Here is a 26,000-nt window from a genome sequence, read left to right as displayed (position 1 = left end):
TAAACAGTAGGTCATCACCTAAGTAAGGTTTTGTTCCTGAGGCCATGCTGTCTGTGCTGACTTACCTGTCAATTCCCAGGAATAGCTTTGCTCTCATTTTCGTGCACATACTTTGAAGTTCTTAACTGCTTTGTACACTTTTGACGGTTAAGATTTTAAATCTTCAAGATCTGCAGAGACACAAACTGGAAAGCAGCATCATAACAGAAGATGAGACATACTGTTGAGAAATTGATGGGTTTATTTACATAGAGAAACATTGCATTTCAGAGAGCAAGAGAAAGAAAACACAAAATTTGGAGTTTATGTTCTAAATGCCTGATATTCTGGAAATGTTAGAATACGTGAGCAAGAGCAAAATTTCTCCAACTTTTGCTTATGTAATCTCCAAGCAACTCATTTTGTTTTGCTTTGTTTGCATCTTTCAGTGAGATTCTTCAAATTTTACCTGAGGAAACAAAAATTACCAGAGTATAAAATTAATACTTTTGCAGTCTTATTCTGTATTGTCTTATATTGCAACAGTACACAATATTTTTATTTAATCAGTACATAAAAATGACAAATGAAATTGCAAAATTGTTCAGAAATTACATGGAAATTTCTGGAGGACAAAAATCAGAAAAAGGTGCAACTACTAATGCTGAAACAGTTTCCATGAATAGTGAGCAGTCACCTTGTCTCTGATATGTCCGTTCTGATTCTGGAGGGGCTAATGGTTGCTTTTCAAAGATGAGATTGGGAGCTAAAATTTCTAACTCAGCTGGACCACCAGAGTCTGAGGATTTATATCAATTATTTGGCATATGGTAATCTGTCCTCCCTTTCTATCCTGTGTAACTGCTCCCTGAGTTATAAATGATCCATCTCTTTCTCCTGTAGACAAAACCCCTTTATCATCCTCTTCTCTCAATAAAGTCTTGTCTGCAGAGCAGCTACCAAATGCTTTTTCTTTCTGAGGTGGTCTGGCCAGTATGTTTTAATTAAACTCTCAGCATGTCCCCTCAGCTTGTTTTTAACTTGTAAGTAATTTCAGAAGAGCTCCTTGTGTGCCCCCCAAAAGTCTCATTTTTCTCCAGTTATATTAATCATCCCACCAAGAGATAATACCTGTGCCTGTGAGCTTTGGACTGCAGATCCTGTGACCTTTTGTTGCAACAATGCTGCCACTAAGAAGTTTATCTACTAAGTGTTTCCACTAAGTTTATCTAGAAGTGTTTCCACTCACAGTGGGATACACTTTGTACTGTTGAAAAGATTTTTAAACAACATTTATGCCATTGTTTTGGAAAGCCAACAGCTTTTTCAATGCTCTTGGTTTAGATGTCTGGACAAGTTTCCTTCTATCCACCAGTAACAAAACATGTCATAGTGTGGATCTCACTATAGATATTAATGTATGACACAACTGAGGTGATTTTTGGAGATTCCTGGTGGGATAACACAATCAAATATGGATCCACCCTGGCTGAAAAGGCTAGCAGTGTGTTATTGTAATCAGCAATGTAAATGGTGGAAATTTAATGTCTATATCCATTGAGGAATGGCTTGTGTTGTCTCATTAGGTTCATGCTGTCTAAACTTGGAAATAGCTGATCTAAAAATGCAGTGATATTATACTGATCAATTTTGCAAAACTTACCCATGAGGGGTGAGATGGTGCAAGCTTTAAAGAAAAGAAAAGAAAAAAATGAATAACATTTTACAGGATGATATAATTTAAATAAATGCAGACAATGTGCTAGGGAGGGATGACCATTCTGCAACACAAATGACCAATAACAATTTAGATGGAAATTTGGGACAAAGTTGAAATGAGTTCATGATGCTTTTCAAGGAGCTCTCAAGTTTGTATCATATTACATCTAGTCAATTCAGTGCAGGGCTAAGGAAGTATTTATTACATTCTGACGTAGGATAGAGTAATCGAAGAATGTTACCACTCAAATGAGTTTTATCTTTTAAATCTGCATCTTTTTCATTAACTAGAAATGTTCCATTTATGCCACAGCACAGAAGCAAAATTGTAAAGACAGGAACCACAGTCATTCTCATTTCTTGAATTGTTACCTAGATCAATTTTTTTATCAGTTTGTTGCAGTAGCCTGGGTGACAAAAGGTATTTAAACTCTGAATTCAGGAATCCAGTAAAAAATCACCTTCTTTTTCGGTTATACAGTGCAGACATCAAAATGTATTTGTAGATCAAAGAATTTGGGAAATGAGGTGCAGTGATGGTTTTTGGAAAAGTCTGTTGATATATGTACAAATATATATATTCTACTACCCATTTTAACTCATGTATTTTCCCGTTTTCCATGGCTACAAATTTATCAAATATTTGCTAAATTATTAATAAATCACTTGACTCCTGTTAGGTAATAATAAATTTGAGGGTTGGCTGGAAACTTCCATTCCAGTGCAGCAAGGGGCTTAATGCGCCCAAAATTTAGTTTGTGCTTGCTACAAGTTTCTGGTTAATTCAGCATGAAGTACTGCTTTAAATTAGCATCTCATATGTTTTGAAAATCTTTAATTGAGTCTTAAATCTTTGAATGAAAATCCCTATTTTCAAGTCAAAGTAATTTACTTTGTTTCTGTTATTAAGCTGTTTTTATTTCTAATGCCAATTTTACTTCTGCTTCTGCACATTCCAAGGGAGGTGGGGACGTGAGTGAGAGACTGTGTGGTGCATAGGTGCCACCTATACTTAAACCAAGATAGTCCTTCTAGAGAAAGAAAAATTGTAGTGCTTGTGAACAGTATTTGTTCACAAGAAATAATTTTCTTATTACAAAATTACAGCATTAATAAATGTATTTTCTTTATAGTTTTGAGGAGAGAGACTTCAATCTTGGATAAAATCACTATTGCTTCTATTATTTTAATATAGAAAGCAGAAACTTTCTATACTAAGAAAGGTCAAGCAGAAACTTCTAGTTGTGACTACGTGCTCTCAGAAATGATACACAACTTAAGTAATGTTGAAGCATCATGTAAAGCTAAACTTTCATGTGATTATTCTTTAACTCAAATGATTGTGTATCATTAACTGCAGCAGAAACTGGAAATGAAAAAAAGACCTCCATCTGGGACTTCATCTACATCTAAAAGCACATCACCAACTCTCACACCTTCTCCATCACCTTCCCCATCTCCAAAGGTCCAAAACGCAGAGTCTTCTGTCTCTTCTTCTCACAGACACGCCAAGAGCAATGGCTCCAGCAGTGGTACTATTACAGAGGATGGTGAGTAGCTCACTGCATATTAATTCATTGAGAATACTGTGTGTTTAAGGTATAACTGTACTGGACTACTGTGTATCTGCATGAGAGTGAGGTCTCCCTTCTTTCTAGAAAATATATTATGGTGTTTCGTATAGTGAGATTGATTCTCCTGCAGTAACTGCCTTTTTCTCTCCCAAAACCTGGGATTCTTTCCATTTTACAGAGAGACTGGTATCACCTCAAAGCTAGCATATAGGTGGCCACATTTTCCCCCTTCATGGCTTAAGTCCTGTTTGCCACCCTTTGCTGAGGGTACAAAATGCACTTTCTTCACACTAGATTTTTTTTAATTAGTAGATGAAGATAATCATATCACTACAGAGATATATTTTTCATTCATAGCAAGTCATAGCTACATGAAGAACTGTAGTGCATTTATTTTTCTGAATTGTGAAAATAACCTTATTACAACCTCTTTTTAACTTAGAGTCCTAAGAAAGAATTATGATGTTACTACTTTTCCTGTAAGATTAGTATCTTTTAAATTAGACTTTTAGGTCTAGATTACAACATTTTAAAAGTCATTTACTGCATTGGAAACAGAGTATTAATAACTTTGTTTTCTCTTGTAAATATCTAAAAAAAAAAGTGAAGAAAATAACATGACTCAGAACCTTTTAAATAAGGAATGCAGGCACTTTGTACTATTTTTGTTTTTTCTGAAATTGTCTCTATTGATTTTGGTTTATTTTCACTTACGCCAGCTTTGTCCATTAACACTAATTCCATTTGACACTGAAGACAGGTAATACTTGAGTTTCTTTCTGTCCTCTTCTTATGGCTTAGCTGTAACATACTCTAGTGACTGCTGGAGCAAATACTTTCATGTTTAGTGCCATTTTATAATGAGATCTTGATAACATAAGTGTTGCTGATTTAGAGATGCATAAAAGCAAGAGAGCTCACTGTTGGATAATGAAGCAAATTCCCCAAGCCATCAGCTGCTCTCCTCTCACTCAGTGAAGCTCACTTTTGTGACTGTGCACTAATGCCAGGATACTGTGAATTCCCTTGTAGCAGAGGTTGTTTGTCAGAAACCCAAGTAGCTCTGGGTTCATTGTGTTTGTAAGCTTTTGTAGTTAAATGCTCCTTTAATTCAAGGGCTTCTCTTACTGATGTTTGATTCAGCAGCAGCAATATGCCAAGCAGTAATGAGAAGAATAAGTGCAGAAGGTCTGTAGTGTTAACTTTTCTTTCAGGTGAACTTAACTGAATACGAAAATTGATTTACATTGACTGTTACTGTGAAGGAACAGTAGGCAGCAGCATTCAGAGGTGTTCTTTGTTTCTTTTTAGGCAACCATTTGGTGGACCATCAACAACTTGGCCCTATTCTGAGAGCCAGTGATGTAGAGAATTATGAAAGACGAAACCATGTGAGAGTAAAAGAGGGCTCTGAAAACTTGGAAAAAGGTAATCTTACCTTCTAGTATAGAACAGTATGAAAGGAGGTGCTAAATAGGAGTAACATGGCAAAAGCAGTAAGAGCTCCAAGAACCTTAGCTTGCTCCTGGCATGGAGGTAAGCAGACAAGGTAAGTGTAGAGCAAATAGAGTGGTGAAGCACAGGACAAACATGTTAAACAAGAGTTGTAAAACTGAGAGGTTTCAGGGTTTGTTCAGCCCTAAAGTAATAGTACAGGAACTGGAAGAGGGCTAGAGGAAGAGAAATCATGAAGGGCCTACTCTGAAGGCGTTCTCTGTATGTGAAAGGTGTTTGGTGTTATAATTGTTTATGACAATAAGACTGAGCTCAGACACCCTGAAAGAAGTTTCTTCCCATATCATGGCCTGCATTTCTAATCACACCAGCACGATGAAAAATGAGTAGGGTAACTAACAACCTATAAGAAAAAGCTATTAACAGTATACCTAAGGGTCATCCAATGAGAATTCTCTATTCTTTCTCTAAGATGATATTTTTCATCAAACAATATAGAGAAGTTCCCATGATGCATTTTTAAAACTGATTGCGTTTTCCCATGGATTAATGTCAGGGTACTAAAGCTTTTAGTCTGAGACCATGTCAACTTTTGCAAATCATGTTAGGCATACCAAGTTAGTTGAATTTAAAGTTAAAAAAAACCCAACAAAATCCTAGCAGAAAATAAGACTTAACTAGAATTTTTCTCTTCAGTTGTCTGTGGACTCTCCGATGTAAAGAAGTCTTCCAAAATAGTACACAGAGGTGTGTTTATCTCAAGGTACTTGATGTCTTTTGAGAAGCTTACAATATGAGATTCTCTTTCATGTTTCTAGTGATGATGAAAGAAAAGGGAAAGTCAAAAGACAAAGAAGTGAAATAAGTGAAAGCAAAGTATATTTGGTAATGGACTAGTGGTGTCTTTAAAATGAAAGTTAGTTTATATGCAGAATATTAAATATAGTCTTGTTTTATAATGTAATAATTCATGATCTTCATTTGGACTCTTGACTACTTAGTACTTAAGGGTTAACTTAAGTACTAAGCACTTAAGTACTTAACTGACCAATTAGGTACTCAAGGGGAAAAAACAGTTAGTTACTTGTGACAGCAAAGTAATAAAAAGAAAACTTTATGTAGTGTGTAATTAAGAAAGGTAATGTCAGGTTTTTCTGAAAGTGCACTTATGCTCTTTAGCTAATTACATTTCTTTAAAAGTGTAGGAAGAATCACTGTCGGGTCCTACAACATTTAATTTTCTTAAGCTTTTAAAGGAAAGACAGTATTCAGAGCTCTTAGCCTTGGAAGGTGGCCTTGTAAAACTTAAATTCTGTCCAGTTTTCATCTTAGCTGGAGTTCAGCTGTCATTGTTCAAGGTGCCTGGATGTTGGGCACATAGGAGAAGAGGGTTCAGAACGACCTGTGCTGTATCAGTGTTTTGAATGAGCAGGTGTGTGGTTGATTGCTTGCTCTACTCTTTGCTTTCCTGGATGATGACGTAGAAATATGACTTTCAGTTCCTTGCCTGTTTGAGGATTTTTGCTGTCTAACCTGCACAATCTGGATCAGCCATCTGGGGCCAAGCACCTGCATTTTAGGCATTGAAGTGCCTTAGTTGCCCTTACTGGTTTGGTTTTGTAAGATCCTTTAATGAGGTAGAAAGGGCAATACAACGGTGTTTGACCTAGCAAGGTAAGACTAGATGGAATTACAGTATATGTAATTAGGTGAGAACAGAGTAAGCCAATGTTTCAGTTTCTGATGGAGAATAAATGGGGTTGTTTTTTTCTTGCCATAAATGACTATGGGAAATACAGGCTTTAATATGTATTTTCAGTTTGTAATGCTGAGGTCATTACAATATTTTCTAATCTATGGAGTTGACTTTTTTGTTTTCCTGTTATTACAGATGAGCTGACTGGCATCCTTAAAAAACTGTCACTTGAGAAATATCAGCCTATATTTGAGGAACAGGAGGTATGTCTTTTCTAAAAGATCTTTTACTGTTTTAATGAAAGTAGGGTATAAGACGTTGCATCAGATTTGTGATCCAGAATCAAGTTCTAAAACTAGTCCTGGTTGCAGAAAGAACTTTGAAACATGGACCAAGTGGTATTTGTGGCATTCTCCAGAATAATGCAAATAGCAGAGCTTTTTTCACTTAACCTACAGCTTTTCTATACATAGAGGTTTTTTTTCTCTCTGTTGTTGCACTCTGCTTTTTGTATATATGTCTGTATCCAACGTGGCTAAACAGTTCATAGGACATACCGTATCATCCCTGGAATCATAGCTGAAACCTCATTTTCAGAAGGAGAGCAGCGGGTTGTGAGTCACTGAGATGGCTGCTTTATCTTCTTTATCCACTGTGCATAAGCAATAGTGAATTAAAGTGGGGAGCGTAGGCATCATGATAGAGTAGAGCTGTGACATTGACTTGCTGAAGGATGCAATGACAGGAAATGTTGCTGAAAATAAGTAAAATTAATTCATTCCAATGTTTAAGGCAGGATTAGATGTGAGCAAATACTGTGTGTTTATTTGATCAAAGAAAAGGGTAGTGAAGGGACATGCCATAAGCTGACATTGCTACAGAGTTCAAAATTCAGCACAGGCCCAGATGATTTAGCTTCATCACAATAGATTGGGATATTATTGTTCCTCTACATGATAGGCAATGGAGCATTGTGTAGAAATTAATATACTTAGTGTGGGAAGGTTGTATCAATGTGAAAAGTTTCAGATTTTTGTTCTTATCACAACCCTATGGATATGTTGTAATAATAAAAACTGTTACCTAGGTTTTTCTCAGGAGACACTGGAAAAGTAAACACAATATTCTGAAGTTCCACAAATACTTAGGGGGAAAGGATGAAGAAAAGAGAGAAACCTTAGGTTTATTCAAGTAGCTGCCACTGTAGGCAGAGGAATTTCTATGGAGACTATATATTCTCTATTAACAGAACTTGATGGGCAAAAAAACCTAAAAATCCATTAATATTTTAGGTGTACTATCATGGTTAGTTGAATGATTAACAGCAGATTAGAAGCCTTACAATAAAGTGGTAACGTGTGTACCATTTGGTGCTGGTAATTTATTAAAAATTCTTTTTGCACAATATTTACATTAAATCTATGCAATTAAAAAAACCCAACATACCACTTTTAACGTGTAGTAATGAATCTTCATATAGGTAAATTTGTCTTACCTTTTTTCTTTAATTTCTTTTTTTTTTTTTTTAATATGCAGGTGGATATGGAAGCTTTCCTCACACTTACTGATGGTGATTTGAAAGAGTTGGGTATTAAAACAGATGGATCAAGGCAGCAAATTTTGGCAGCTATTTCTGAACTGAATGCAGGAAAGGTACATTTTAAAGTACTGTACTTAGTATTTCAAAGTTTTTTATAAAATTACCTTTTGAAATTCAGTTACAGGTGTTAGTTAGAAAAGGTAAAATAATTTTTCCAAACGTAGTGTTTCGTGTATTTGACTAGTAAAAAGTCTTCCTTTGTGGTATTTCCTGTTCTCTTTCAATAACTCTTTCCTAGTCCAGTGAACAAGCTACTTGTAAACATGAGCAGTTTTGCAGTTTCTGAATATTGATTTCAGCAGTGCTAAAAAGAATTGTCTGGCTGCAGTAGTGCAGCTAGAGAATGCAGTATAAGACGAAGGGCGTCCTTTGGTCAACATAAAAGGTTTTGATTCCTCCATGATTATGTGAATAGCTTTTCTCTCATTTCATACACTTTTATTGCCTTGGAATTTTATGTGGACACAAACTAATCTGCTAAGAATGGTGTACAGTAAACAGTGCTCTTGCCAGAGGGATTTTATACTTGAACATGTCTTTGATTAGGCTTGCTGATGCTTCTCAGCAGCTTTCTTAGATTTGAGGTCCATTCCCTCTCTGATAGTGGAAGTTCAGACAAACAAAACACAAAGACAATTTCTCTACGTCAGTATCAACAGTAGTGATGAGGCTAAAAATTAGGGGAGGTGGATGATGTTTCATACTAAGATATGCCATAAAGAATAGGAAGAAAATAATGGAAATGTTTCTATTGTTGTCTGGTAGTTTCAGAAAAAGATTACAGTTTCTCTATATATGTCTGTAAGGTAAGGATTTGTTATTATTTCTGATAGTATATGGAACATAGACACACATATTTACACGCTTGTTGTAATTTATACATTTGTTGTGTACTCTTAGTAAATTCATCTTTTAAACAGAAATTTAAGAATACCTTCTTTTATTTTATTGTTCTTTTACAGGGTCGAGAGAGACAGATTTTACAAGAAACTATACACAACTTCCACTCTTCCTTTGAGAGTAGTGTTAGTAACACACGACCACCAGGTCATTCCCAATGTAAGTAGCACCTGAAATTAATGAAAAAATGTATTGCAGGTTGAATCACAGAATGACAGTATCAGTTAGGTTGGAAAACACCTCTGAGATCACACAGTCCAACCTGTGACCAAACACCACCATGCCAACCAGATCATGGGACTGAATGCCAAGTCCAGTCTTTCCTTAAACACCTGCAGGGATGGTGACTCCATCATCTCCCTGGGCAGCCCATTCCAATGTCTAATCACTCATTTATTGAAAGAAATCTTCCCAATGTACAAATGTGTGGATATTTTATTTAGTACTGGCTGGAAGACAGAATGTGACAAACTGCTTTCCTGGCTAATGATGTGTGTCTCTTGCTGAGACTGTAGAGAAGATTTCAGTATAAAAAGTAGAGGTATCTATAAGATGTTTATGCACTCTTCATTACTATCTGAAATAAGGATAAGATTTTTGTTGTGCATTACTAAACACAGAAATGGATGTAAGTATAGCAAACCAGAATATACAGTATGCCATCGATAGTATCTGTATGTATATATGTAGGATCAGTGGGAGGTGTTCCTGTATGATACATAATTACCTTTAGCATACTCTTTATAGGAGACACTTTAGTATGATCAGGTAGAATGAATATATTCAAGATTTACAGTTTAACATAATGATTTAGGCAGCTATGTTAATTATATATTTATGTATGTATGTATTTAGTTATTTTGCATAGGTGATATTTTTTTATGATTATCTATAGTTGGTTTCTTTGGAATACATGTATTCCAAGCACCAGTGTTATGCTAGCCAAGCTAGAGAAACTGCCTTTTAAAATGTACTGTCTGTAACCAAAACATACAGGAAGGTGTTGCTGACCTGTAATAATTGAATACATTTCCTTCACTCCCAGATATAAAAACTGCAAATCTCTGTCCTGCCAGCCACCTGAAACAAAGGCAGATACTCATCTATTACTCCAGATTAAAGCATAGGGTGTAACCTATTCCCACATGCACTTCTGTATCCATGTTTTAGTAGAAACAACGAAAGCCATTGAATAGCCTTGAGAAGTTCAACCATGTTGAAAGTGCTTCTTCAATTGTTTATTTTGCTGCTTTCATCTACTCACAAAATAATTTCATTTGTTTAGGGGCTATGCTAAATAATTCAGGTATTGTATACTTTAGGAAACATTAATAATGAGCTAGTCCCAGTTGTTCCAATCTCAGTCAGCTGCATTTCACTAGATATGTGAAAGCAGGTGCTGGCTGTTGACCTACTAATGTCAATTGCTTGGGTAGTTAGTGAATGTGGGCCGCTTCCAGTGTTCTGTGTAGTCTGCTTGGCTGAAAGCCACAATCAGGTATCTCTGTGTGCATTGTGCAACTTTCCATTCTCAGCATAGTCAGCATGTGTGGGAACTTCTGGATGTCTCTTGGTAACATCCCAGAGATGAAGACCTCTTCTGTAGGTATTACTAGGTGAGCAGAAGCTGTTTGGGATTTGATTACCTGACGCAAAGAACTGGAATTACTCAAGAAGCAAATAAGCATAGAGGTCTAATGTATCTCCAAGCAACTTCCTGACCTTAAGTGTCTTGAAGGCATCAAAGGACAAGAATGGTGGCTCAGAGCTGAGGAGAACTTCCTTTTGTAAGAATGGAGACAACAGTTGCTCCAGTTGAGCTTTTGACAAGAGGCTGCAAGAAGGCTGCCATAAGAGATCTGACTTTTGGGTTTTTGTGTATGAGAGCTCCATGATACAGATTTGGCTATGAAACAGAAACAGAAGCACTAACAGAGAAGAGGAAGACAACATATAGCTAAAAGAAGTTTCAGCACCAGGTAAGCTGCTTTTTAATGTAAAAAGTAGCAGTGGAATCCTTATGCAGTCTCTGGAACTTGAAGTAATTTCCAGGAATGTGTAGTATTTTAGAACATAAGAGCAGCTGTACCAAGTCAGATCCAAGGTCCATGCAATTGTGTTCAACTTTTTCATCCAGTCTCATCTGACACTGATTTGAAGAGCTACTTACTTTCATTTGCTGTGAACTTGCCATGTCCTGATTTCTTTTGCTTCATCATACTGGATCAGAAGATACAGTGAGCAGTTGTTTCCTCTTCACTGCCTCCATGCCACTGATGATTTTACAGATCACTATGACATCCTTCTTCATTCATGGTTTTTTCGAGGGAAAGGCTTATAGGCTGCTTTGTCATTCCCTGTACCATAGATTTTCTAACCTCTTTTCCTTTTCTGCTGTTATCTTTTCAGACGTGGGAGATAGCAGCCTGGCATACAGTATTAAATATGTAGGCATATTATGGATTTACATGATAGACAGATGTTTGTTTTTCAGTTGTGTTCTCTGCTTTCCATTCTCTTGCTCTTTCCTAGTTATTTCTGGTACTTTGATATGTTGGCTATCATTGAAGACTGAATTGGTATTAATTCAAATTACGTCTTACAACGCAGCTGATCCTACTGAGTTTGAGCTCACAACCTATAGTTTTATATAAACACACATACATCATCTTTTCTGTTTGCCTTACTTCATATTACTTATCTTTGTATTACTTTATCTTCAACAAATTTTGTCACTATCTTATTGTTTAGGCACAGATGTCATATGAAGTCTTTTTGCCAGTCTTCTGTTTACCTTTCTTTTTACTTACATGCATAACTTGGAAAGTTTTCCCCTTCACTCTCTGTGCCCTTTCAAAATCATATCTTGAATATACTGTTCATATCCTGAATATCCTTATGCAGATGCCTATGAAATACTAGTGGTGAATCTCTCTACTATGGAAAAAATCATTATTTACTGCAAACTTTTGTCCTCTGCCTCACTAAGAGTTTATTTATCTACACAAGAAATTTTATTTTTACCCTGTGGGTTCCTTAAGGGCTAACCTTGAACCTTGTGAAGTGTCTTGTCAAAATCCAAGCATCAAATGGACCTCTTTAATCTACAAGACTGTTGGCCCCTTCAAGGAATTCTAGTAAGTTGGTGAGGCAAGACTTCAAAAATCCCTTCTTGATTGTTTCCAACAAAATTTCAGATTGTTCCAGGTTTTACTGATCTGGTTGCTATTACTTTCCAGCTCACTGGTCTCTGTTTCCCTACATTTCCTGTTGAACCATTAAAAAGATTTGCATCACTGTTACCACATCTCAGTTATGTGACAATTTGAGCAACAACCTGTGTTCTGTACGCAGCAGTTCAGCTGCTTAGTCCTGCTTCTCTAGGACATCTGGCTTAGAAATTCGATATTACTTGCTTTGTGTATTTGTTTCATATTCTTTTTTGCTAGTACTTCAGGTTAAGCTGTCTTGGACTCCCACATAAAAGTTTCTGAAATGGAATCTTCCACCCCATGCCAGGGACACTAGGTTGGGCTGTGTGAATTCCTTGCTCCTGTCCTTGCCTGACCTGGATAAGGCAGAGGAGTGTAAATGATTCAGAGGTTACTGGACTCCCAAGCCATTAGGTTTGGAAGCACCATGAATTCTGAAGAGGCAAACAGTACTTGCTTGGGGAATGTTGCCTCCATCTCTTTTTTCAGTGGAAATTAGTTGGTCACTTTTAGAAAATACTGATAAAATTATTCATTCCAAGAGTGAAGGTTTTAGCGGGTTTTGACACTTTGCTGGTTTGACTACTATTGCGTCTTGGAAAATTGACAATGCACCCTGGCCATGATAAGAGAAACTACTAGGAACATACTGCTTCTTTATAGCCTAGTGAATGTGTCCAGCAAACACAGAATTACTGTTCTGCTTTGCCATTTAGAGCAGATAACCAGCCCATGGAGGCATGAGGCTCTGAGGAACAAAGTTCTTTCTCTGGATTCCAACTTCAGTGAAACAGCAAGTGGCAGCATGAAGTCCAGCTTTCTGAGAGAATGGGATTTAACAAATAATATTATCCCAGGAGGAGTTTCTTTTTGTGGTCTGAGGTGACCTTACAGGATTCTGGTAAAAAAAGAAAACTGGACTTTCTGTATGCCTAGTTGCCAGGACTAATTGTTTAGTTTATTTTTGGGAGCTGTGTTAAGATTCATGCTGCCATTAACTGAGTGCAATCAGGAGGTTGAACAGATCTGACAGTGGTGAGCAGGTTAATTGAAACAAATGACACCAAAGAAGACAGAGTTGCATTTCAACACAAACTTGCCAAATCGGAAATGAAAAGCTGAAAAAAGGTCATGTGAATTCATATGTAAAAAAAAAAGGCGGGGTGGGGGGGGAGAAAAGCAACTGAAATAATTTCCTCCAGAAGAGTAGACATAAAATCCTATGTGTTAGTTATTGTAGTTATAATAAATGTGTAAGGAAGTGTTACATGTTAAATCCTCTGATAAAAAATGGAAACACTTCATGAAAGTTCCCTTTCCCATTTATGGCTTGCAACAGAATTTGCCATTTTTACAAAAATTACATGAAAAATGCGAGAGAGCATCCACGGTTTATACTCAGAAGGACACAATCTTTTTCTGCTAGGATATTTCTTAGACTCATTATGAAAAATCCCATTAAGATTGGTTGGAGGTAAAGCTAACTACCAGTTAACTTAGTTTGCCTTTTAATGCCAAGTTTATTGGGATTTCTGAAAGAGAAAGATCAGCCTTGTCATTTAGTACAGGCATCCAGCTGCTCTCCCCCATCTAAACAACACTTCTGATAGGTGGGAAGAAAAGAGAAAATCCAAACATCTGGTAGAGGCAATGAGCAAAGGCAGGAGAATAAACTGAATATTCTCCAGACAAAAGTTTAAATGAAGAGTAGTTATACCTATGATGAAGAAAGAATATGATGCCATGCAGTCTGTAGTTAGTGGAAATTCTCATCCTCCAGTTTCTTTTCACATACTATAGTATGTTATATGTATCTATAGATACATATGTATCTGCAGATACAGAATTGTTTGTGTATTTGCTTTTCATTTTTGGATTCAGACTCAAAAATATCCAGTGGAAATTATCCAGCAGAGGGAGATATTGAAGAGAGAGAAGTAAAAATAGGAGCAAAATCAATACAGACTTGCATATAAAAATCATACAGGATTCAGATAATCACTTACTGGAAAGGTGCGCATTGAGAAAAGAGGGATACTCCAAACTTTGTGGCAGTAGGTGACTTTTTCACATGAGTTTGACTTTTTATACCTTCTCCTTGAAGGAGATGGCTTAAGATGAGCAAAATGAATTACAGGATCAAACTGTTAGATACTGGTATAAAGCGTACATTGGCAAACGTGGGCCTGTTTCCAGTAGTAGTGGAGTTACTCTCTTGTTTACAGTTGTGAGTCTTGCTGATTACAGTTTTTCAGACTTCTTTTTTTTCCCCTCTTACAGCTCCTGGCTGCTCTTTAAAACCACAAGAAGCTGTTTCTTCTAAGAGGTAGCTACTGGAACAAAAGTGGTTTTTATTTTTTATGGTGAAGCTTGGCATCTGACTAAGTAAATCCATAAAAATGAAAATTTGAAAAGTTAGTCCTGACTACACTGACATAGGATTTTCTGCAGTAACGTGCTTAAAATACAAAACCCACAGAAAGGCAGAGAAAATACTAAAGAGATTGCCCATATAGTTCAGCCTAAGTGTTGAATTGTTCACGGCATCAGTGGTCTGAATTTAAGAAGAGCAAAGTCAGAAGAGCAGGAAGAATGGGTGAACGTGCAAGAAGATGGATGTTTCATTAAACTCTTTCCCACAGATGAAGAACCCACAGGAGACCTACATGGGCACAAGTCAAGAGGAACAAGAGCATGGAAGAAGGCAAGGACACCACAAATTGTGACCCCTGCTACATGGGGAAATACATAAGCTGAATATGCCTCTTTTGATTGGATACAGATAAAGTAGTCTAGATTGAAAATGTAATGATTTCATGGGAAGAAAGAAAAAGGAGAAGTAATGCTGCATTCTTCAATAACCAAAATATATTTTATCTATTCAATATTATGAGGTTAGAACAGCAGTAAAAATAAAAACAAAATACCTATTTGTAAAAACAGCACTTTATTTGAGTAAATGCATTATCTGTCACCAATATTTAAACAGAAAGAATGTTAAAATATTTTATATTGCTGACTAATTTTTGAGAATAAAACCATTTACATGATATTGGCTGGGGTTTTTTGAATAGTAACACTAGCATATCCTTAAAGATACATTTTTATAATTTGATTTTGTAGCAGTTTTGAAATAAAAGTTACAATAATTACAAGTAGAAATAATTTTCTGCTTAGTAAATATCATTTTTGTTAAGCAGTTGAAATGCAAATCATCAGGAATTAAAATAAAATTCATCAGAAGCCTCTGACACTATATTTATCTTTCTGAAGACTCAAGTACTGCAGGTAAGGGCAAGAAGATCTCGGAGCTCAAATTACCTGAGTGCTCTCAGTATATAACTAAAGATTTTACATTACTCCATGATCTTGGGAGCTCATGGCTTCTTTTTCTGCCTTTGAGAGGAGGTAAGTTTGAGACAGAGTCCTGTATTGTGTGTCTGTGTGTCAGGGCTGGCACGGGCAGCTCTTTAAACTCCGCTGTAGGCAGCGGAGATTTGGTGGGTACCATCACCAGGGCCTCAAACACCAGTATCTCACTGGGCTGGACCAGAAGTTTGATTCAGTTGTTCAGACCTCCACTGGCATTTGCCAGGCCCTAAGGCATCCAAAGCACCCAGAAGGGATGCCAGACATGACACTATATGAGGGTTATGATCAGGTTATTCATTGCAGCCACTTGGACAAAGAGACCATTCAGAGATGGGGACTATAATTTCATTGACTTGTCCTGATTTGTCACAGACTTTCAAAGGTGAAAGCTTTTTTTTTAATTTCCTGTTTACTGTTCATTTTCTGTGTCCTCCTTTTCAGTTTTAATGAAAACCTTTGTTAGCAAACTTTGCTTACCTCATAATGAAAAGTGATACCTTCTGGGTTTTACCAAAGAAGAAAATCCTACAAAAACAGTTCTTGTTATGATTCAGTCTAGTGTTACAGGCTTGACCAATCTGGAGTTATTAACCTAAGATTTTGCTGAGGAGTACTGTTATTTTACAAGAAGGTTTTATAAGTTTCTTTCAATGTAATTTTCTTTTTCTGTACTTTGAGCATTAATGAAGATCTGATTTTAAATAAAGATACTTTGTTATCTGGAAATTATTCAAGCAGTCATCTATCGTATTTCTCATGCTTCAGCAAATGCCTTAGAAGCCAGGTACCTTCTCAAGGGAATATCTTTGGTTTCCAGAGTGAAGGGGAACATAAGAGTTCATGCAAAGAGATTTCTTTAATACTGAGATCAGCTTAATTTACAATTGCTTGGCTTGTCTGATTCTGACACTAATAGCCTCAAACTTGCCACTTTATTTTGTTTCAAAGCCCTCTTGGCACTACAAGGGTACATTTAGTGGGAACAGGCTTTGTCCATTAAAACTGAAACTTCTTGTGCTATATTTAAAGCTCATTTGGAACACTTAATTTTAAGTCTCTCAGAAGTGTGTTAATGCAATATCCTCCTTAAAGTGTCACAGCAAGGAATTGTTTCAAAGCAATTTTTGCCACTTGTCATTCACAGCATTCCAGTGTGCATTAAAACTTCATGGAGTTAACATGCAGTCATAAAAACAAAAGCAAACAGATATTTGAAGTATGATTGCCAAATTCCCAGCATTGCACCTATAGCATTTTAAATAGCCTCTTGCTTATCTTGAGTTTTTATTCGTAAGTATTTTCAGAATAGGTCTGTCTGGTCTTAAGAGGAGTGGGATATCAGGACTGTTAGCAGAAGCACAGGCTAGTCCTGTACAGGAGCATGGTTCTTGAATGTGATGTGTTGATGTGTTGGAAAGCAGGCCCCTTCAAGACTTCCTTATAAATAGCCTAAAAATATTCTGTGTTCATACACTTGATGCCTGGCTGTGAGTTCTTGTTTTTAATAAGCATTTGTGATTTGTTACCCCACAGAATCAGTAGCCTCCAATTAGTTGGTACACAGATTTCCTGTTTTTCTGAGTTGTGGAATAAAACCATTGCACAGACAGCAGCTAACAGTGTGCTGGGTTTGATCACAACAGGCCTGATTTCAACTGTTCTCCACAGATTCCTCCATGTGTTTTTTCCCAAGTCACACTCTGCTGCCATTTAGAGTGGCATTCTTCCTAAGAATGGGAAAAATGAATAAATGGAAAATAAATTGAATAAAAAATTGAATAAAAGCTAGAGATAGAAGTTCCACTGCTAGATTGGGATTTCTGGTTTTCTTTCCAGGATCTGCCTCTTTTTTAGGTTTTTTTTTTTTTTTTTTTGAATACTCAGAATTAATATTGAATGCCTTGGGAATCACTTACTGCAGCAGCTCAGATGCCAAAGCACTTACTGTTTATCACAGACTTAGTTCAAAATCTGTTGCTCATATACCTTTACTTAGAGCAAACAGAAAGTGTCATTCTCTGTGCTAGTAATTAAAAGGCATAAGCAGAGATCCACTTTTCCAGCTGCTTGAGCCACAGAATACAAAAGAGAGCTCGAGTTGATAGATGCTACTAAAACATTGTATTATCTCCTATCATGCATTTGAATTGCTTGTTTGGTGTATGTGTCAGGCACGCACACAAACTGTAGTCCTTAGCAATGCCACAGATACATTTTACAGAATACCAGAATGACTGAAGCTGAACGAGCCTTTGGGGTACATCTTGTCCAGTGCCCCCCTGCTGAAGCAGACCACCGAGATGTGGTTGTCTGGGACCCTGTCCAGTGGTGTCCCATCATCCAGTGAGATGCTCTTCATAGAAAGCTATCAGATTCATTAGACATGATTTCCTCTGTTGTGAATTTGTGCTGACTACTCCCAAACACCATCTTAAAATAATTGGAAGTTATTTTTAGGGTTATTTTCTCCATCACATTCCCCAAAGTCAAGGTGAGACTGATAAGGTCCAGTTCCCTGAATCCTCTTTCTTTGTTATTTATAAAGATAGGGATGACCTGTTTTCTTACATTGTGCAGAAACCTTGGCCAATCACCACAACCTTTTAAAGATAATTGAAGCAGGTTTGCAATGACACCAAACAGCTCCCTCAGTACTTATAGAGTGCACCACATCAGGTCCCATGGACTTGTCTGTGTCATACAACATCTCTTGGAATGCCATGGAAGGATATTTTGTCTATATGTGCCCCTCAAATAATGGATGCCATGCATACCACACCTTGGCTCATCCTTTGGTGGTTTATAGACATCCTCTTACAGTGAATTTCATAGTAGTTTGTCAGCTCTATTTCAAGCATCCCATCATTTTCATTGCACAGCAACAGCATTCATGGTTACCATTCTCTGGGCATGTTGTGTTGCTTCTCAGTTTACACAGTGATACATAAACTTTGGTGTTTTCCTTCTAATTCCTTGGACAAAGAGAGTGAACAGGTTGCAGCTAAAATTTGCCAACGCTTTTGTGTTACCAGCATTCAAGCAAATCCAGCATCATGATGAAGTGGGCAATGGCCTTTTAAAATGCTGAGAGTGTGTTAGGCTCTGAATATTCAGAGGAGAAGGACCTAGTACATACTGAAGACTGCAATACACCCTATATTTCCTAGCCCCGCATAACTTGACTCTTGCCACTCATCACACTGACAATAAAATTAAGTCAGTGCACAGTTAGGAAACAGGCTATGAGATTCAGAAACAGCAAATCCTGCAATAACAGAATGCCTCTCCTTCAGGGCACAGGTGGTTTCCTGTGCTTTATCCAGATGACAGACTGTGAAGTCATGCTGACTAGTCCTTGGTTCAGCCAGCCAGCCAGCAGACATGGGTCCAACTCCCAGGGAAGCCAGTTGCTCCAAGTGCCTTTTTCTGCACAGCAACAATTACTTGCAACCAAACTCCTTCTTATTTCCTCTGTGTGAGGAGAGATGTACCTTCTCAAGTATCCTGAAATGTAAACTTTGATGATCAAAGATACTGACTTCTAACATTAGTAGTGTCTATTCTTTGCTCAATTTAGAGGACAGTGGTGGTCTCAGATTAGGCAGTGCCCCATGACAGCTCCTAAATGCGCTGGGTTTTGTGACAGCACTGCTTAAACATAATAATGGTTTTCTACTTGTGGCAAGATGCTTGCTGAGAAATTGTAATAAAAAGAAATGTCCCTTTTTACCTTTCCATAAATCAGTACTGAACTAAAGAGCCAAATACTGGCCTGATTTGTACCTCTATAACTACCACATCCAAGCCACAGTGGATTGAAGTGCAGGGAACTGCAAAAGAATCTGGGCTAAAATAATCTAGAAATTAAGTATCCCACCTACCATGTCTGGTTGCATAATTTCTGTGTAAGCATGGTGTGCATGCAAGGAAACCGTAGGTATGTTAGACAAGGAGCTGCAGAATGTGTTTGTTGTGTTGCTTTAAATATATTTTTAATTTTGTTGGTGACTCGCCTCCCTGTTGGCATTCATTATGCCATTGTTTTAACACCTTGGAAGGCCTTGCCATTTTAATCTGATGAGTATTTATTTGATAAATATTGCAAATGTTATTAATGGACTTGTTTTATAATACCTTCCTTTTCCGCTGGATCAAAGCAACACAAAGAGCAGTTCATTTATAGAGATGAGGGGACAAAGAGGAAAAAAGAAAACTACAAAAAAACCCCAAAAAACAGTGGAAAACCCTGACTTGGTTGGATATATCAACAAAACTAAGCTGATGATTCAGCCTGTTTATTATGTGGAAATTAGCAATAGCCTTCTCATATGTTAGCCATTATGTACATGTGAATACTTTGAATTAATTTGGGAGAACTGTGCATAAGCACAGCATGAGAAACTCCTCATTTCTCCCCTGGAGACAACATGCAATATTAAAAGCCTTGCACAGCCATTTCACAAGCAGAGAATGCCAAACAATTTGCAAATACAGAAGGCAGAGCTGATGATAGGATGGAAATCCATACTATGGTGTTTTCACCTTCTATGTCTGGCTCCCCATGCTGCACTAAATTCCTTTTAGTTTACTTATCACACAGAGAGAAAATCTAGATTCTTTGTGTTGTACCTTTAAGATGTCTGGCAAAGACACACCAGTGATTTCCTAGGTGAAACAAGCTCAATTCAGGAAGTGAAGAGGGGAAAGACAGTGTCCTATGCTTTTTGCATTTTAAAGTTAAAAAATTGCATAGAAAGTTTTAAACATGAATGAGAGCTGTAAGCTATATTTATGTTAGAATGTAGTATTTTTAAAATCAAAACAAAACCACACACATCTAGAAATTTCCTGTAAAAACATAAATATTTACTTTCCATTTGCAACAACAATATTTTTGCCAGCTTTGCTGTCTCTGTTCGTGTACCTGCTTTTTTCAGTCTGTCATCCTAGGTTTTTTAACATTCCCCAATGAGCACATGTTCCCTGTAAGTGCTTATTATCAGAGCCAAGTGCATGTTGCAATCCAGTTAATTCACTTCACCATTGTGTTGCTTTTTTGTTATGCATGTTAGACATGTATATTTATAATGCAATGAAACCTCAAGCTGAGGTCACTGGATGGAAGAAATATTTATTTGTCTCAAAAGTTTGAATGGAAGACTATGTTCTTGGCATTAGTTATGTTGTGAATTTGGGAATGTGACCAGAAGGGAGTACATCCTGAGTTCTGCTCCTGCTTGACAACAACACGTGTGATGTTGAGTAAATCACTTTTCTGCCAGAGTTTCGCTTCACCAATAGACAGCTGGTAATGTTCCATCCTTAGCTGGTTATGCAGCCACCAGCACTGTCAACAGAAAGCTCCAAGAACAATTAACATTGGCATCAGTAGCAGACTGCTCTTTGGCATTCTTGATATTTTCTAGGTGTTGAAATGAGAGATTAAAAACACTACAGAAACATTCACAATTGTGTTGGTGCCCAGATAGGAGCACCACTATCCTCAGGCTTTTGATCATGCTCCTTCCCAAGATTCATGGTGAAAGCTGCAAGAGTCAGCATAAGGTTGCCAACTGCTAGACGAATCTGATTGCCTTCTATGACAAAATGTCTGAATTTCGGGATGCAAGGGCAGCACCTTGACTTTTGCAAAGCTTTTAACACCCTGCCTCACAGTATTCCTATATCCAAGGTGAGATACCACGATTTGGATGAGTGGATAACTAGACAGATAAAAAACTGGTTGGATGGTCAAGCTTAAATAATAGTTGTAATAGTACCTCAGTGGTTTATCCAGCAGAAACCTTACAAAATTCATCTGGGACAAATGTCAAGTCCCTTACCTGGGAAGGAAGAACTCTGAGCAACAATACAGGCAGAGTGATGGGAATCAGCTCTGTGCAAAAGTATTCGGGGGCCTTGGTGGACATAAGACAGGAGCACAGACTGTCTGCAAAGAGGGCCAGCAGCCACAGAATGAGAGGAGACAATCCCTTTCTGATTACCATTTATTAGCCCCACTCCATTGAATCTGGGGGTACACAGTGCAGGAAAGCAATGGATAAACTAGAATGAATCCAGCAAGGGCATTAAAATACTTGACCACCAGAGCTCTTGCCTCTTTAGGAGAGGCTGAGGGAATTGGGTTTATTCAGCATGGGGTAAAGAGGGCTACATGGGACCCTCTGATAGCTATGCAGCTAGTGAGGACAGCAGCCTTCTGGTTCCTGTAAGGAGGCGGTCGAGAAGATGGAGTCAGGCTCTTCTCAGTGCTGCAGGGTGGGAGGACGGGAGTCAATTGCCACAGTCTTGAAACGAGACAGCTGATCAGTGATGCTTTTCTCCCCAAAGAGAGCCGAGCAGCGCAGCAGGTTGTCCACAGGGCTGTTGCAGCTCTCAGTCTGGCAGGATTTTGAGACGTGAGGGGATGAAGCCCTGGACAGACAGCTCGCACCTCCCGGGGACAGACAGCTCGTACCTCCCAGGGACAGACATCTCCCACCTCCCAGGGACAGACAGACAGCTCGCACCTCCCGGCTGACCCTGCCTTGAGCCAGACCAGAGCACTGGGCCACCTGAGGTCAGCTGCTGGACCCTGCATCCTCCAGCATCCCGCCCGATCCGGAGGTGTGCGCAGAGCATTCCAGGATGCGAACTGCTGAGCGAGGACCGCCTGATACAGGCGGACCGGGTGCCAGGGACTGAGTTTAACATTCTCTCCTTCACTTACAAAAAGTCCCCTCAGCCGAGGCGCGCTGCAGCGCCCTGATAATAATGATCACATCCGGAGGAGGAGAGGTGACATTGCCAGGGCCGCCCCTCAGCGCCAGGGCCCGGCCCGGCCGCGCAGCCGGGGGCGCCATGGCGGCAGCCGCCCGCCAGGGGGCGCTGCCGGCTCGGCGTTGGCCGCCGCCCGCCCGACCTCGGGAGTGAGGGACGGAGCCCGGGCGGGGCTGGAGCCGCGCCGGCACGGCTGGGGCCGGGGATGGCTGCCCGTCGGTGTGACAGTTTCCTCATTGAAAGTGCAGCTGTGCAGCTAATGGGCTCTCCCGCTCGCTTTGCCTTGCCTCGTCGCCGCGTTTCCCAGCAGGGGCGAAGGCCTCGTCCCCAGCGCCAGGGGCGGTTTGAGCGCTCTGGGTCTCCGAAGTAGAGGGGGCAGTGCTGGGACCTCCGGCCCTGAGCTGTGCCCCAAGGACCGGGAAGGGGTCTGGGAACACGGCACTGTGGCTGCTCCGGCAGCAACAGTGTGGCTTGGGTGGCGAGAGGTGCTCCTGAAGCGACTGCCAGGCCTTGGTTTTGCTGTGCCCTGAGCAGAGCCCCCAGGTTTACTGGGAGAGGGCGGCTGAGGAGCCCACCTGCACTGGCACAACTAAGCCGCCCTCGGAGCGTGTTCTGGCAGCCTCTCCCCACATAACTAAATAGCTCCGTGTGGGCTGGTGCTCTGACATCTCCACGGTGTAGTGAGTGAGCTCTCCAAACAGGCATCGGGATCCAAGCCCTCCTGTGTTTGCCCACAGGAAAGGAGAACTCACAAAATGATACCAGTGAGCGAATACCAAATCAAGTTTTAAGTATGGTCTAAAATTGCCCTAGTGCATTCTCCGCTCCAGTCATTATGCTGTGTATTTGCTGTAGAAATACGGTACAGAAAGATCAAGAAAGGGAACTGTGACAGGAGCAGCACATTCGCAGGTATGCTTCAAAACACACCAGTGTTGTTCTCCATTGCAGTTGGCATTCCCATTGCAGTGGGAAGAGGTATAACTGTTCTGAACCCTCCAGTCTGAGTATGTGTTAGTTTAAACCATCTGAATCAAAAATATTTATGGTAGTGAAAAATCTCTGATCTGCTTAAATTCTTCCAAATTTAGGTTTGGCGTTGAGTCATCGTTATTCCCTGTCAAATGGTTTTGTGAACTCACCCAAATAATGAGATGTCACTTGCCTAGATACATTAATAATTAGAAGGATTTATTGTCGTAGGCATCATGGGAAAGTGTAACTTTCCCATTAGATGTCCTTAATTAGAAAAGAATGTGTCAGATTTCAGATCAACGTAGAGGAACTACAACTATCCATTAAAGAGAGAAGGACAAATAATGCAAATGACAGCTCTTGCAGAAGTACAAAGATTTAAATACTTTATAAATTAAGGGGATTGAAGGTGCTCATTTTCATCTCTAAAGCTCTGTGACCTGTCTTCTTCATCAGAAGGGTGCAGTTTCCAAACTGAATTAAACAACATAAAGAGCAAGTGCTCTATATAATTCTGACAATAGAATATTGGTGTATTCAGCAGTTATTCCTTTCCTGTCTTTGAGGAATGGCTGCTTAAGGTGGGCCAAACTGCTCTGGAAACTACTTGATTATGCTAATATGAAAATTTTATAGTGACAATGGCATCTCTTGAACCACAGGAGCCATAGCTAATACACTTGTTCAGTTGGTGGCAAGATGTGGGATAGAGAAGTGGTCTGACTGGCTTTAAGATAAAAATTGGAGAGCTGTTAGGTACTTCTAGCATGTGGGAGACATTACTGTAAATCCAAGCAGAATGAGATGCCTAACTACTTGGGCATGTGTGAGGGGTTAATTTAAGTACCCATCTTTTGTGTCTTCCATTTGGCTCCAGGTAATTCTTCACAGACCCAGGCCAAGGGTTTTACATGGGTGTTACACACAAGCTAGAAACTAAGTCTTACAATACTTACATTTACTTAGAGTCACGAGCAGAACCAGTTCATACTTGTATTTCTGCTCAGTGCTTGGTTAACATTCAGGCATGTATTTTATTTATGCAGTCTTAAAATCATGCCATGGATAACATCAGAGCAAGGGTAGTTTAAGAAACGGGACATGTGTCCACAGTTCGTTTCAGCTTACAAAGAGATGATGTTCCGAGATGGGGTGGCTTAAAATTTTGCACCACAAGTAAACTACTCCATCTGGGAAATTGGATCTATTAATCCTATGTCAGTTACACCTGAAAGTTACTACGAGCTGATTTCTGTGGCCTACAGCTTCTACCACAACTTTTTCTGCAGCCTCAGTGAAATCAGAAACACTGGACCAGTGCCCAGCTGACAGGTGGCCACCAAGTTATCAGCTTGTTTCCTGCTCTTGATAAGTGTTTCATTCGGGATGGTTTTGGGAAGAAAGGTGAATTTGTTTCTTACCAGGAAAAGAAATCCTCTAACATGGAGGCTGAGCCACACAAACAGGGCCTTGTTAAATAAGCCTTTCGGTTTTACCATTTTGTGTAGTATTTTGCTTGAAAAATATGTTGCTGTTCTATTATGAGCTTTTATCTGAAGAAAATCACAATCATTACGTTTGGATTTAGAAAAGAATTTATCTAATTTATCTGGAGGAGATAGGTGCTCAAAAGATATATAGTTCTATGGGATTGAAAATGTCTTTGCTAAGACTTCTGTATCTTCTGTAGGTAGGACGTTAAAGACATGACTTAAATACTCTTTTAAAATGTTGTGTGGAAGCCTTCTCTTTTATAAATTCAACGCTTATCACATATTAAATGCAGAGAGTGCTTGGGAACACAGAGCATGTTCCAAAGGGATACATAAAAAGCACCCTCCATAAGTTATTAGCATGCAGCATTTGTGTTTTTAATGAGCTGAAATGAGAAATCTTGTAAACTAATTTGAACGAACTACATTGTCTTAGTGAGAGTAAGATGTCTCAAACATCAATCAGCTCTTGAAAGTTTGTTTGTGAGATACTTCTCTAAAAATCTTTCATCCTAAATCTGACTCTTGAAAACTCAGCAGTAGATCTTGACACGATTCATATATGAATGCCCAAGAGATAAGTGGTGCACTGTTTTACTGGGGAAGGTGGTATAAATATTCCAGGACTAAATAAAGCTCACCTGCTCATTAAAAGGTACTGAAACCTGATTACTGTTTTGTAAATGAGAGTTCCTGAAACACAACTTTATTTTCAAACCTTCTCTGAAAAACCTCTGGGGATATGCAAGATTTGGTATGACAAAGAAAACATTTTATTCAGCTTTAGGAACTGGAACGTCTGCTGCAGGAGAGTGTTACCTGTGATGCCCACACATCGCACCACCAGTAGAGTTGCTATTCTTGTAGTAGTAGTAGTAGTAGTAGTAGTAGTAGTAGTAGTAGTAGTAGTAGTAGTAGTAGTAGCAGCAGCAGCAGCAGCAGCAGTATTTTTAGTTTTAAATTGAAATCTGCCTGAAGCCACAGATGAGTCCTCAGCGTACTGCTCTCTGACCAAGGATGCAAATCTGAATTGAAACTTTCCTTGAAAAGCCCCTTTAAAGGTTGACTCTCCACTTGGAATGAGTGAAGCACCTTTGACTTGAGGAAGACTAAAGTGCTGCAGGTGTTTGCACTCTACAGTGTTGGACAAGTTATGCCACAGAAAGAGACAAAGTAAAAGATTGAAGCCAGATCACTGCCTGTTTATTTCTTTGGCAGGAAGGAGTCTTCATGTATCTGAATACA

At 38.8% G+C, this 26,000-nt stretch overlaps 1 protein-coding gene across 2 annotated transcripts in view; it reads left to right on the top strand.

Moving 5' to 3' along the window:
- ANKS6 (ankyrin repeat and sterile alpha motif domain containing 6) overlaps positions 1-16,164 on the top strand; it is a 40,436-nt gene extending 24,272 nt beyond the window's left edge. Inside the window, exons 12-18 of one of the 2 annotated variants that reach the window (XM_058806050.1) lie at positions 3,059-3,248; positions 4,584-4,700; positions 6,619-6,686; positions 7,960-8,076; positions 8,986-9,082; positions 14,416-14,461; positions 14,778-16,164. In XM_058806050.1, coding sequence (XP_058662033.1) covers positions 3,059-3,248; positions 4,584-4,700; positions 6,619-6,686; positions 7,960-8,076; positions 8,986-9,082; positions 14,416-14,461; positions 14,778-14,781 — 639 coding nt within the window. In that variant the 3' untranslated portion in view covers positions 14,782-16,164. Of the gene's footprint in view, positions 1-3,058; positions 3,249-4,583; positions 4,701-6,618; positions 6,687-7,959; positions 8,077-8,985; positions 9,083-14,415 lie in introns of both variants that reach the window. The other variant, XM_058806042.1, reaches the window with a different exon arrangement.
- The last annotated feature ends 9,836 nt before the right edge of the window (positions 16,165-26,000 follow it).

The sequence above is a fragment of the Ammospiza caudacuta genome, chromosome 1 (genome assembly GCF_027887145.1).
Source record: "Ammospiza caudacuta isolate bAmmCau1 chromosome 1, bAmmCau1.pri, whole genome shotgun sequence".
Lineage (NCBI taxonomy): Eukaryota > Metazoa > Chordata > Aves > Passeriformes > Passerellidae > Ammospiza > Ammospiza caudacuta.
The sequence above is the reverse complement of the archived record's forward strand: the minus strand, read 5'-3'. Positions and strand labels throughout refer to the sequence as shown.